The sequence below is a fragment of the Garra rufa genome, chromosome 2 (genome assembly GCF_049309525.1).
Source record: "Garra rufa chromosome 2, GarRuf1.0, whole genome shotgun sequence".
Classification (NCBI taxonomy): Eukaryota; Metazoa; Chordata; class Actinopteri; order Cypriniformes; family Cyprinidae; genus Garra; species Garra rufa.
The window spans coordinates 28,176,958-28,191,498 of NC_133362.1; the positions used below are offsets into that span (position 1 = coordinate 28,176,958).

Genomic DNA, 14,541 nt, shown 5'->3' on the forward strand with positions numbered 1-14,541 from the left:
TTTAACACTATGTTTAAAACTAGAATTCTTCATATTTTCATGAAAAATCAGCATAGAAAATGCAACTGTCATAAAGGTCTACACATTTTTACATAATTAGTATAATCTCATTCACTTAACATGTTTAGAACTAGAATTCTTAATATTTTCATTAAAATCAGCACAGAAAATGCAAAAAAGTTTCTACACATTTCTACATAATTAGTATTATTTGCTTTTTTTAAAACAGATTTTACAATGTTTAAAACCAGAATTCTACATATTTTCTTTAAAATCAGCACAGAAATGCAAAAAAGTGTCATAAGGGTCTTGATTTTTTACATAATTAGTATAACCTGGTTCACACAAAACCAGAATTCTACATTTTTGCCTTAAAATCAGCAAAGAAAATGCAAAAAAAGTCTCAAAACGTTTTATACGTCTGTGTGATTTGTATAATCTTCTTTATTTAACACATTATACCAAGTTTAAAACCAGAATTTTCTACATATTTTCCTTCAAATCAGCACAGGAAATGCAAAAAGTGTCATAGAGGTCTACACATGTTTACATAATTAGTATAATCTGCTTAATTGAACACATTTACCATATTTAAAACCAGAATTCTACACATTTTCCTTAAAAATTAGCACAGAAAAAGTCTTTCCATTGAGGCCTAATCATAAGGCACTACTGAAACTGAAAGGCAGAACATGAGGACCAGAAGTCTTGTTTATTTTTGACCATGCTCTTTGAAATGCAGCAAACACCCTGCTACATTAGCTGCCCTGCAGAGATTTGCCTTTGAAGTCTTTAGCATGTGAGGAGTCATGGAAAAAGCCCTCCGAAATCCACAGAGGGCCCAGTCCGCTTGCAGGCCTCCAGCAGCAGTTCTTTCCCTGTAGTTGTGATGACTTCCTCCTGAGAATAACCAGATGTTGCCATTATTCAGTGCACTCTGCTTTCTAATAGAACGAGTACAAGATTTGAAGTCTGTTTTCTAATACACGGTTGAAAATCATCTTATGCTAAAAGAGAGCAGGCTATGTGTCATTTCAATCTATTTTACATATTCAAACACGTGTCAAATGTGGCCTGAAAAAGCGAGGGCAGTCTTGTTTCCAGCGCTGCGGTGTAAAGTTGCTTTTTATTCATTCAGTGATTGTCATTGAATTCTGCATGTTTTTCTATCTGAGCTAAACTCATTGTAATTTTATATATGTAGACAGGTTCTCCGCAGTGTTTTTTTATTTATTTTTACCATATTGCAGAGGCGTGAAGCGGGAACGCTTGTTGACAGTTGTACAACGTCGCCCGCATTTGCATGTAACTAATGTCAAAGATTTCACAGCATCTGACTCCAACTTTGACAGCATTCCAGACAGTGAAATACGTATCCATGGTTACACAGGCTATGCTGAAGGCATACGTGGCTTGTGGAGATACCAAGCCAAGCTCTGTTATTGAAAGTTGCTTTAGTGCAGATTACATTACAGTGTTTGACTCAGGAATCAGCACTGACTCCTAATCCATTCCTCAAATGTTGTGATGTTACAGCCCTTTTAGAGATTCAGAAACTAAGACTGACCAGACTTTAATCCTGCACATGCTGTCATGTGTCTGGGCATCAGGGCTTCTCCACATTGTTCTGGAGAATGATGAACTTAAGCTACAAGCAGAAACGAATAGTTCATTGGCAAAGACACATTATTCTATCATTTATTTACTATTTACTAGTTTTTCATCGCTGGCAAGTGATATGACGATGTGCAAGTTTGTTTAATTTGTAACTAAATACAGAGTGTTTTTAGGATGCCTTATATTACTGCCACAGAATGTAAACTATGCCACTGAACTGAAAGAAACTCGCAATTTTTGCTGATACTGCTGCTGAAAATGGTCAATTATTGTCATGTTTTGGGCTGTACTAATCGGTCGGACCATTAAAAATATTCGGAGTACTACAGACTGCCAAAAGCTATAACAAATCAAGGAGAAAAGTGCATAACAAACAGCTGCAAATGATCCAGGTCGTGACTTGACTTTTTTAATGTTTCCTACTGACCTGAAATCTAATCTGAACCATATAAAACAAGCACTAAAATTTTTTAAAAGAACACAAATTACAGACACTTCGTATTTAATTGTATTTAAATTAATAATCACAATATGCCATTTCATAGATTGAACTCTTAAAGGAACACTCCACTTTTTTTGGAAATAGGCTCATTCTCCAACTCCCCCTGAGTTAATAAGTAGATTTTTACCGTTTTGAAATCCATTCAGCCGTTCTCCTGTTCTGGCGATATCACTTTTAGCATAGCTTAGCATAGATCATTGAATCCTATTAGACCAATAGCATCGTGTTCAAAAATGACCAACGAGTTTCGTTATTTGTCCTATTTAAAACTTGACTCTTCTGCAGTTATATCGTGTACTAAGAACGGCGGAAAATGTAAAGATGCGATTTTCTTGGCCGATAAGATTAGGAACTACGCTCCCATTCTGGTGTAATAGTCAAGGAAGTTTGCTGCCGTAACATGGCCGAAGCAGGCGCAGTAATATCACGCAGCAAATCGCAGCACAATGTGACCAACTGCATGCACAGGGAGCGTTCCTCGTTGGAAGTTACCTAGCTGGGAACTAATTCAAGGCGCTGTGTGATATTACTGCGCCTACTGTGTCCATATTATGGCAGCAAACTTACTTGACTATTACACCAGAATGGGAGCGTAGTTCCTAATCTTATCGGCCTAGAAAATCGCATCTTTACATTTTCCGCCAGTCTTAGTACACGATATAACTGCAGAAGAGTCAAGTTTTAAATAGGACAAATACCGAAACTCATTGGTTATTTTTGAACGCGATGCTATTGATCTAATAGGATTCAATGATCTATGCTAAGCTATGTTAAAAGTGATATCGCCAAAACAGAAGAACGGCTGAATGGATTTCAAAACGGTAAAACTCAACTTATTAACTCGGGGGGAGTTGGAGAATGAGCCTATTTCCAAAAAAGTGGAGTGTTCCTTTAAAAACATAAAAACAATTGGTTTCACTATTTTGACCAGCAGGTGTCGCTAGGGTGAGGTGTTTCGAGAGCTTCGAAAAAGTCAATCATTTTGATTCAGAGGGTGCTTTTCAATATCCCTCCTCGTTTCCTCGCTCCTCCGTCCTCCATCCTATGACCCGGAACCCGATCGAGCTCAGCCATCTTGTAGGACATCTCAATTCTTTAATTGCACTGTGAGGAGGCGAGGATCGAGGAGTGAGGAGGCTTCCTGAGGAGTCTTGAGCGAGGATACACAGGTGTATCCTATGCGGAAGTGTTTTATCGACTAAATGTGACGCACTCCTCCCCCTTCAGATGTGTCATAATAATTTACATTTATATTTTACCTTTGCAGTGTAAATAATGTCATATATTTAAACAGGGCATCTTGCTTTGTTAATAATTATTATGAATGCCTTAAATAACGAACTTTAACAACATATGGGGAGATCTCTTTAGCGCAGCTGATGACGCTTTGAAGTGACGCTTGAGTGGTCAAGAATATTCCAATGTTCCTCCTTTGATTCCTCTATCCTCATTTCCTTTCCTTAAATCCTTCCCTCGTATCCTAAGATGCACTGTGTGATAGCTGGAATATATAGTATGACGATAATGTTTCTCAGGTCGGTATATTGGACAGTATCCATTAGGGCTGGGTAAAAAGTATCGATTTTTACCAAACGATAAATCCCAAGAATCGATTAGTCTAGCCTGAATGGAACATTGTAGTGCGTCTCATGTCCAATACATCGCAATAAGCATTGTGCTTTGTTACTTTTGAATTTGAAACGAAGTCTCAGATTTCAAATTCTGTCCATTTTATTACAGTATTCAAATCATAATGCTATTTTCCCGCTGTTTATTGTGGAGTGACATCGCTGTAACGTCTCAGTTCAAGACAAGCGGAAGACCGAAGCCACGTCAACTTGATCATCTCCTCCGCTTTAATACCAAGTTCAGCACGAAATGACCATGAATAAACATCCGAAGGTATGTTAAAAGAAAGAGTAGACCTACAACTTATCGAAATCTGTATCATGTGTCATGTAATCGCCCAATCAGTATTTCAACCGCAAAGTATAACTTGTGAACAATGTCACATAGCCACATTTACCTTTGAAGAAACATTCGGTGACCACAAAAATCGTTCGTCAGCTAGAAAGATGAACTCTAGAGAGGAGCATTTTGTTAAACATATTTACCATACAACATTCATTATAATGTTTACTTTCAGTGTTTAATTTATGTTCGGATAAATTCGAAGCTTTTATAACAGCCACCAAATGTTTATAGAAGTAAAAAAAATAAAAAGGAATTGGAGTAGAACTAATTATGTAATTGTAACTTTATCATTTTAAAAACTTAAGTGTATTTTAAGTATTTGTAGAAAAATCAGTTCATTTTAACCTTCAGTATTCTAGTATGTCAATGTCTCTCATGTATATTTGGCACATACTGTAGCTGATATATATATACATTCATATTGATTCATTTTAAACTTCAATATTATAGTAATGTGTTACAACTGACTCTCATGTATATTTTACAGGAGTAATGATTATATAAATGTTTATATAAATAAAAAAATAAATATGAATTGGAGTAGAACTAATGATGTAATTGTAACTTTATCATTTTAAAAACTTACGTGTATTTTATTTGTAGATAAATCAGTTAATTTTAACCTTCAATATTTTAGTAATGTAGTACAACTCTCTCTCATGTATATTTGGCACATATTGTACCTGATATATATACATTCATATTAGTTAATTTTAAACTTCAATATTATAGTAATGTGGTACAACTGACTCTCATGTATATTTTACAGAAGCAATTGAGAGATTTATTTTTTCCCTGAGAAAATGTGGCACATACTGTAGCTGATATACAGGCTAGTCAACATTTGAAGTGGATCAGAAAAGTTAATCAAAGTTGTCCTAAGACAAGAACGGGTGTTGTTTTGGTTTTAGGACAACTTTGATGAAAGGTTTTGATCCACTTCAAATGTTGACTACTATATATCCAAAATAATTAATATTGAATGGAATCAGAAGTCGCATCAAAACACAAGCTTGTGAATCGGAATCGATTCGAATTGTGCAATTTTATTTTATTTTTTTACTTTTCTATAGAAGCCCACTATGAATTTACTTTGACTAATGGGTTTAGCGGTCTTGTATGGAATATTTTAATCATGCTTTTGTTGTGTTTGGTCTTTTTTGAAGCTTGTCATTCCTTAGTCCTCATCCGTCCCATTTCATAGAATGGAAAAGAGCAGTCTGGAGAGACACCGTAAAAGAAAGTCACATTACTTGGAACAACATGATGGTGAGTAAATGATAACAGAACTTTTAGTATTTAGTCTCAAAAAGTACAGAGTAGAGAATTGGTAGTAGGAAATGATGTGAAAAATGCACGTGCGCCACCTGCATGAAAATCAATATTGACTCTATTTTCTAAATGTTACTGGCCTTATTGTGAACGATTCATATCAGCTATTTTAAATGTATTTCGGTTGGTGTTGTAGAATTTTTTTTGTCTTTTGTATTCTTGAGGTAAAAATCAATTAACTTATATGTCACATACTATTCTGGTCTTTTACCTTGTGGAAGTCGATGAGGTCAGCCAGGGTGGCATGACGGTTTTGGTCCACACCCAGAAACCTGTAATAGTCCCCAGAAGCATCGATAAGGAAGTGCTTGAAACCACTGGCTGTGCGATAGGACAGTGTGTAGCCCCATATCCTCTCGCTGACCCGTACCAAGAAAGAGCCCTCAGCAGCATTCATAAGCAGTGTCTCTGAGTCCTCTCGAGAGATGATACCTTCAGCATACACATCACAGTAAACTGTCAGTGGAGGACTTTTGCTGTTAATTATGTGTACTTTAAAGGAGAAGTTCACCTCCAGAACAAAAATGTAGTTTGAACTTCCAAAATGCAGTTTAAATGCAGCTTCAAAGGGATCCCAGCTGAGGAAGAAGGGTCTTATCTAGCAAAACGCTTTTAAATTTACAATTTATATATATATATATATTTTTTTACTTATCCAGCCTTGCAATGTGCACGAGCTAAGGTAGGTCGAAAAACTCTCATCTCATTTCTCCTCCAACTCACTTTGTAAGCACTTTGTAAGCACTGGGTTTTTTGAAAGAAAGGGGGTGAGTGAGGCCAAGTATGGTGACCCATACAAGGAATTTGTGCTCTGCATTTAACCCATCCAAGTGCACACACACAGTAGTGAACACACACACACCGTGAACACACACCGGGAGCAGTGGGCAGCCATTGCTGCGGCGCCCGGGGAGCAGTTGGGGGATCGGTGCCTTGCTCAAGGGACTCACCTCAGTCGTGGTATTGAGGGTGGAGAGAGTGCTGTACATTCACTCCCCCCACCTACAATCCCTGCCGGACCTGAGACTCGAACCTGCAACCTTTGGGTTACAAGTCCGAATCTCTAACCATTAGGCCACGGCTGCCCCCGGGTTCTGCTGCGGTGTAGGACGATTTTGAAGTTGGAGGAGAAAATGAGATGGGAGTTTTTCGACCTACCCTAGCTATTAAACCCGAATGCACAGAGTACGCATGCACATTGCCGAGCTAGACGAGATGAGCATTTGAGGTTAAAAAGTGTATAAATTGTACATTAAAAAAATAAATAAATAACTGATCATTTCGCTAGATATGACCCTTCTTCCTCAGCTGGGATCATTTAGAGCCTTTTGAAGCTGCATTTAAACTGCATTTTGGAAGTTCAAACATACAGGCACCATAGAAGTCCACTATATGGACAACATTCCTGTAATGTTTTTCTCAAGAAACAATTTTTTTTTTTTACGATTGAAGAAAGAAAGATATGAACATCTTGGATGACAACAGGGTGAGTAAGTTATCTGAAAAAAAAAAAATTCTGGAAGTGAAATTATTAATATTATCTGCAAGTATAGCTTTTTAAAAATATACTTTGATTTAAAGATTTACAAGTGCACATTTAATACAGTTAAGCAAACTTCTTTTTCCACTAGGGTAATGACTAAAGAATAGCTGTGTAGGTATTTATGCTTTGTTTCCATTGTAATCTTGTTATCTCTGTAATAGAGTCATCAGATGCCAGATAGAAAGTGGTATAGTATGTTTTTTCCATGTATCTGTACTGGCAGTGTTGGTGTAAATCTACACCGCGGCTTGTGCGTGTGTGTCAGTAAGGGTATGAATGAGTGTGCGTCTGTCCTCTTATCTAGACGCATCTATTCAGAATCACACAGACTGATGTGTGGCCCACATTCCGTTGGAATTTCCGACACTCACAAGCCTATTAATCTGCTCTCATGTCATTTAACCAGGAGTCACACACTGTAACCCATTCTTACATGACAAAGCTGCAGGACTCACGCCAGTAATTAGCCTAGCAAAGCCTTTGAATTATTGAGCACTCCCCCTCAATTTCTCTCTACTGTCTGTCCGTGTACAAGTAGACGCAGACACACACACCACCGCTCTCCATCTGTTGGCCGGCTAGTTTCTGGTTTCAAAACAAGGGCTGCATATTCCGCACTCCATTTCTCTCTCCTTGTGGATCTGGGTGACAGTGTGTACAAGAGGGTAAAAGGGCAGAGATCTGTTATCTGCTTGAGAGGTGCTTGCATATGTCTGGGTAGCTAAAACTACTCATGTTTTCTACTTGCTTACGGGGTAGTAGTCGTTAGCCGCATTCTGCAATTAATGCTGACATTGGCAAGCTATGCATGTTGCACACAATTTAACAGGTGATCACGGATTTTAATGTAACTAGAGACACCAGAGAGGTCATTAAGAAAGCTTACCGTGGAACCACTGCGCGATTACATTTCCATTCCTTTCATATCCTGCTTGTTTTGGTTTCTGCTCTTCAGCGAACCAGAGAATAACCATCTCCCTGGAACTGGGCCTTGGTGTTCGCACCCACGCAGGGCTAATGGGAAAGAAAAGCGCTAATTTACAGAATTACACAGTTCTTGATCTGGTGCATAATGCTATTGAAAAGACCAGCCTAGGATTGTTTGGTGGTCTTAGATGGTTATGATTATAGCTCCATATGTTTTGCTTTCTAGTGCCAGATCACTACCCCCCTAGTATTGGTAGGTTTAGTGTTAGGTGTGGAGGAGGGGTTAGGATTAGGCCATCATATAGCGTTTTCTACGAGACAGAGTAATAATTTGGCTGGGTGTTGAAAATGGACACAACACTGGATGTAACAAGCTTGCTTGGTAGCTCACCCGGCACAGAATTGGACTTAGGATGCGGAATCCATTGATTATAAAGGATTTTGAGAGATCGCGATGAACTAAGATGAGAGACACTTTATAGTGATAATAAAGGGAGTGTACGTTGCACACTTTCTAGACTATAATCCATTCAGAATTTCTATGAAACTTTGTCAGATTTTTTTTTTCATATTTATTTTGAATTCTATGGCTGTGCAATTAATCGAAGTTCAGTTGAAAATTCCCCCTTTGTGCACCCAATTTTACATGCAAATCAGTAAAATCATGTAATGTGGCTGGCATAAAATGTGACGCGCTTGATTTATTAATGTTTTTTGGATGTCGTGTTTTTAAAAGCACGAAAGAGAATTTGTGCATGCGTTCAGAGACAGAACAGAACACAGACAAGTACGTAGTAAACGTTTAGCTTAAGATGCATCCCTAAATGGTCAAATACATGCAAATATATGTCAAGAGCAGCCTCAGTGATTTAATTCTGAATCTGATCCTGGCCAAACTTTCACAGACAGCGCACATCCTGAGCAAGATCTAGTTCACGGACCAAAAGCGTGTGTAAACTTGAGATCAGGACATCAACCAGTAGCCTAATTTAATTTCCAGTAACAGATGATAGAAAGTTCATGAATGATTAGTATGGGATTTATGACAGAATAATCTCACAACTGATCATTTATTTTATCCTCACGTGTCTCACCTTTAGTAACAACGGAAAAAAACTGATATATTTCAAGTGAAACAGGAAAAAGACATGAAAACTTCAAAAAAAAAAAAAAAAAAAAAGCAGCGTGCACATTTCTGGTTAAAAATCAAAGGCAATCAACAGACACTTAAAATGAGAAGCATCGCCTGATTCAAACCAGTAGGAAGAGTCAAAAACTTGTCCACAGTTTATTAAATGTCAGCGACCAAGTTATTCTTGACTGTGCTGTATTGACTGCTTCGCTGCATTTGTTTAAATGCTTACATCCAAAAAAGATTTTTCTTTTGCTTTTTTCCCTCAATTTCTTTTCTTGCCCCCCGACTCAAATGTCGCCCATGCTTAGGGCCCTATGATTTCCACAATGTGGAAAAGTGGACGGAATTGTGGAATCCAGTCATGAAAATTGAATTTACTGTATAACGCAGAATGTCACAGAATTTGCCAAATTTTGGACACATTAATCAAAAGTAGATCAGTACATTTAAATCAAAATGTTTGTGAGTATTAAGGTGCAAAAATACTTTAAATATGAATCCTGGGTATTCTGTGTGTCTCGATGTGAATGAATGGCGCAGGTTTTTTACTACACACATACTGAGATTTTTAACGGATTTCATAGGGCCCTGTGTCACAGAAGTCACAGTTCAGTACATACCTCGGTTTTGGGGTCATCGTTTGATACGAGTGCAACAGGTATTGTATTTTTGTATTTATTTAGATCATACAGTAGTGCTGCATACTAGTGATGCTCCGATTGATCGGCCACCGATCATGATCGGGCAATATTGGCTAAAAATAGCTTGATCGGCAACCCCAAAATCAACGATCAAAAAAGCCGATCACTTGACGTAAATTACTTTGCGCAACTTTTACACACATGCATGCACGGCGCACAGGTAAACAACAGCAGAGCGGAGCTTACCAGTGGCAACATGAGTTCTCCCGTCTGGAAGTTTTTCAAAGTGTCCGATAAAGACTAGTGTTGGGCGATATGCTCAATTTTCATATCGTCTTATCGTCAGCTTGTGAGATCGCCGATACACGATACTATCGTGCTAATTTATTTAATAATCTCTATGTACTAAATTCCTTATTTATTTTGTAAGGGTAGTCTTGTTATTGGGCATGTGACTAAGTTGTGTGTGTACAGAGCGCTGACTGTAGTTTTGCCGGAAAATTTCAAGTTTACTTTCGGTTTCATTCTCTGCAATCGTCAGTGAGTGGTAAATGTGCGTGCTTGAATGTAAATTAATGTATCTTTCTATACACGTCATACTGCAATAATGTTACCGCTGTGTGTCTGATTGTTGTCATCAGTTCATGTTGTAGTTCAGTTCATATAGAATGAGGAGAAACGGTGCCCATGTAATTCACGTGCATATGTTTAGCGCCATTTTATTGCACCGTAATTCTAATTAACGCATATAGATGTTACTGAGGTGAATGTTTATATTTCCTATATACAGACGGATTCTGATATATTGTATTTAATTCAGCCTAAACCACATTTTACTATTTACCTTTATCCTAATGACTGTGCAATGCTGGATAATATAATCCTTACATCATCTTAAAAAGCAGCTACAAATAACAAGCAAAGAACATTTACATTATCAAAGAACTTCATCACAAACTGTAGCCTAGTCTAGTGTGAGGTGCACTTTAAAAAACACTCCCGTTATAATCAGTTTATCTATCTACACTGTATGATGAATAAATCTCTTCCCCATGCGGGGCGTTAAGGCGACGTGGCCACTCTATGCGTGTGTTTATACCACGGCAAGTTAGCTACTGAGGCATCCTAGAACCTACTCTCTGCACTGCATCGCTAAAGTTAGGTGCCTTTTTGACGGATAATAATAATAATCGTCTTGCTATCGTCAAAGGCATCAGCAACAGGCGATATCTCTGACTATTGTTGATACACGATGCTATCGTCTATCGGCACAACCCTAACTTGGTGGTTCTTCAAGATCTTGACTGTAGCCTATTTCTACAGTTTTTTTCAATATAGTTAATTTAAAGTTAGTTACATTTCTACAAATGGTGCAAACTAGGACTGGGTGATTTTTCAGATTTTATCAATTAATTCAAATTTAATGTTTTGTCATGATTTTATTTTTTGGAAATCGAGGAATCACGATTTTTTAATAAAAATATTACCAAACGTTAGAATTAGACACTTAGAAATACACTAATATATATATATATATATATATATATATATATATATATATATATATATATATATTCAGAAAGGCACGGAAAACAAATAATGCAAGCCACTAAAGGGATATGATTAGCTGCATGCTAGCAAGTTAGTCGGACCCGATCAGCATATTTGTGTTTGCGCTCAGGGGAGCTTCAAAGGTTTCTACGTGTTTTTGCAACGTAGAGTAATGTATCACGGACATATCTCACGAATCCTTTCATGAATAAAGTGTAGAGAGAGTGTAAATAAGAGATGGATTGTACAGTATAGCGAGCGTCATTGATTATAATAGAGCTTTGTGATATTGCGAACCAAGATGAGTGACAGCTCTTATAATAATTTTTAAGGGAGTTTGTAAATGAGATATTGATTTAATACAACAGTTAAATAAACAAGAAGTTATTATTAAGTGACTTACATTGTCTGACTATAACACTATTGCCTGATTTTGCTCTATTTCGTCGTCAAAAGTGGTCTAAAGCAAGTCACATCTGAGCCGCTGCGCATCTCCATTCAAACACAGAGGTGTTTTTTTTTTATGAATGAACGTGTGTTTTTAAACGAATCTAGTGAAATGATTCAATTTCCCATTCATAAACACAGTAATTTGCTTTATTCTGAATGAACCAGGGTTCAAACGAATCAAATAAATGATATGATTCAGTAATTAAATCAGTGTCTTACCGCCATCTGCTGGCAGGTCCGTTTCAGTTATTTAAATCATTTAATATTTCTGTATTCAAAATTTTATATTTTTATATAAGATGTAACTGCAAAAGAAAAGCATGAAAATATATATTTTCATATTTATTTGTCTTACAAACATTTACTGTGTCTGGTATGATAAGAATGGGGCCTGGTGGAAAGCGATCACTGATGCAGTTGCTATGTATATTGCAAAATATATGGTGCCTATATATATTGTGGAAAAACTGGGGTTTCTTTACATGCTGAAAGTAGTAGGGGGTAAAAAAAAATTGATTTAAATCGTAAATCGGATTTTTTTGTGAAAAAATCGGGGATTTTATTTTTTGGCCATATCGCCCAGCCCTAGTGCAAACTCTGCTAGATTATAGATAAAAGATTCCCATTCCCCTGCCATTCTGTGATCGGCAGCGATCGGCAATCGGCAGATCATGATCTTGGTGATCGGTGATCGGCCCCAAAAATGCTGATAGGAGCATCTCTACTACATACATGTAGCATGAGCAGTTGTTTTTTGATTTGAATTAGATTTTATAATAAAACTGGTTCTGATTTATAGCTAGTCATCCGATGCATCTCTAGAACCCAAAACTTTCCCACACTGTTGGTTGAAAGGTGCACTAAGCAGTATTTGAAAAAATGCTTTTGACCACAGTGTCAGACTGAGTCCCAAGACACACTTGAAGCCAATCAGCAGTAGGGTGGCATGTCTAGTAATGACAGGGAGAAGAGAGTGCTCAGCTGGAGTGCACAGCAGATTGACTATAGATAGAGAGAGATGGCAGATAAAATAAGAGGAAAATATCAGAGGAACAAAACAATTAAAAGAAGGGTTACAATCAGGCAAGAGGTAGGACCCGTGTAAATGTTGGAACAACGTCGTCTTCCACGAGAAACGCACCGAAACCATTCAAGCGTTAAAGCACATTCCACCAGAATTACCATAGTAACACACATGGCTTTCACTTTTTCATGAAAACATACCCTCAGCCCACAGGCATAGCAAATTTTGCTCTGTCGTTGCCAGGGTTGTCTACGTACGTGTGAGGCGGAGATATCAAAATAGGGGTGAGGTCCTGTTGGGGTATGGGCGTGTTTGTTTTGTTGCTTTCAAATATCAACATCGTTTGGCAAATTTTGCTTAGTGCACCTTTAAAACAAGCAGGCAGTTCTTCAAGCCCTTGCGTGCCATCTAAACTTGCTGTTCTTGTTTTGGGTTGGTGCATAGGTCATCTCCTTTTCTGCTCTTCCCTGTTGTGATTTTAATGCATGCCCCCTTCTGCAGGCACGTGCAGAGGGGGCGGAGGGTGCTCGAGCACCCGCCCCTTTTGCTCAGATGCTCAAAGTGCCCTTCTGTCAGAGGGCACCTGCAGGTCCTAAAAACTCCTCAATTTAGTTGTATCAAATTTAAGGCCATAAAAAGTTAATAGAAAAGTTATAAGAAAATAGGTTGTACATTTGGGGACTCTTTATGGTCAAATTATTGCAATTATCGACCTACGTTGTTATGCAGCAAACACAGAGTTGTAAATGTGAAAGAAGTTAATGTGCCTTCTAAGAATCTAAACAAATAAGACAGTAATATTTATGTTTTAAATAAATATAATAAATGATAAACTCGATTTATCCCTTTTAATGGTATAAAGGCTGAAATTCCATTGTATAAGATATTTTGTTTTGTTTTGTGTGAAGCTGTATCTGAATTATAAATCATGCCATTTTATGCCTTAATATTCTACCGTACATTGTCAAATCCTACTCATACTGTTCATTTTACTTCTGCGGCTCTTAAAAAGGGTCACAATTTGCCTTAAATTGATATTTAAAATATTTTAAATAGTGAAATAAAATTCCTTCCTTAATATGTTTGTTTTATTTCTATACTCTGCAGTAAAGCCTGTTGTCTACAATCTTACAATACAATACAATACAAAGTGAAAAAATATTACTGATTCTGTTGTTTGAGTCCTGAAACGCAATTTAAACTTCAAATAATGCATAATTTGTCTTATTAATGACATTGTTACTTGTTACATAAGTAACTGGATGCCTACAATGAGGTGATGGACCCTAGGGGCTCTTTAATGCCTTGTTTCAGATGCCCTTTTTATACTTTGAGCACCTGCCCCTTTAAAGGTCTCTGCACGGCCCTGCCCTTCTGGATTGGTTGCCTATGACTGACAGTATTTGTTGTCTGACCGCATTAACCAAATGCGGTCAGACAATGTCCGTACCATTGACGGTTCAGGACAAATACATGTACCATTACAACCAAGGTATTTCTCTACAGAATGGTTACCTGTCCATTAGTGGTTGTGTTGCTGTTGTACTATGTCTGCGGCTTTGTCTGCGCCGGTACAGAGGAGGTTCTGCACGTTGAATGCCGGGCTTGGGACGGGCTTCATTGCTGGAAACAGGACTAACAGATGGTTCAATGAAAGTACTGTGTCTCCGGTGGGATTGTTTCTGGAAGTGGCCACTCAGGCCAGCAACGTGGCCTTTCTCTATGGCCCGTAGGGACTGACGCTTATACTCATCTCTTGCCCAGCGAGCCTTTCTTGTCATCTCCTCATCGGCTTCTTTGGAGCGCCGTACTAAAGAGGAAGAAGTAGGATGAATAGATGGTCAG

At 37.8% G+C, this 14,541-nt stretch overlaps 1 protein-coding gene across 1 annotated transcript in view; it reads right to left on the reverse strand.

The window, feature by feature from the left end:
• Window positions 1–807: 807 nt before the first annotated feature.
• sh2d4ba (SH2 domain containing 4Ba) overlaps window positions 808–14,541 on the reverse strand; it is a 21,132-nt gene continuing 7,398 nt past the window's right edge. The window contains exons 5-8 of the mRNA XM_073835268.1: window positions 14,212–14,506; window positions 7,855–7,982; window positions 5,637–5,857; window positions 808–900 (exon numbers count right to left, since the gene is read on the reverse strand). Coding sequence (XP_073691369.1) covers window positions 808–900; window positions 5,637–5,857; window positions 7,855–7,982; window positions 14,212–14,506 — 737 coding nt within the window. The remainder of the gene's footprint in view (window positions 901–5,636; window positions 5,858–7,854; window positions 7,983–14,211; window positions 14,507–14,541) is intronic.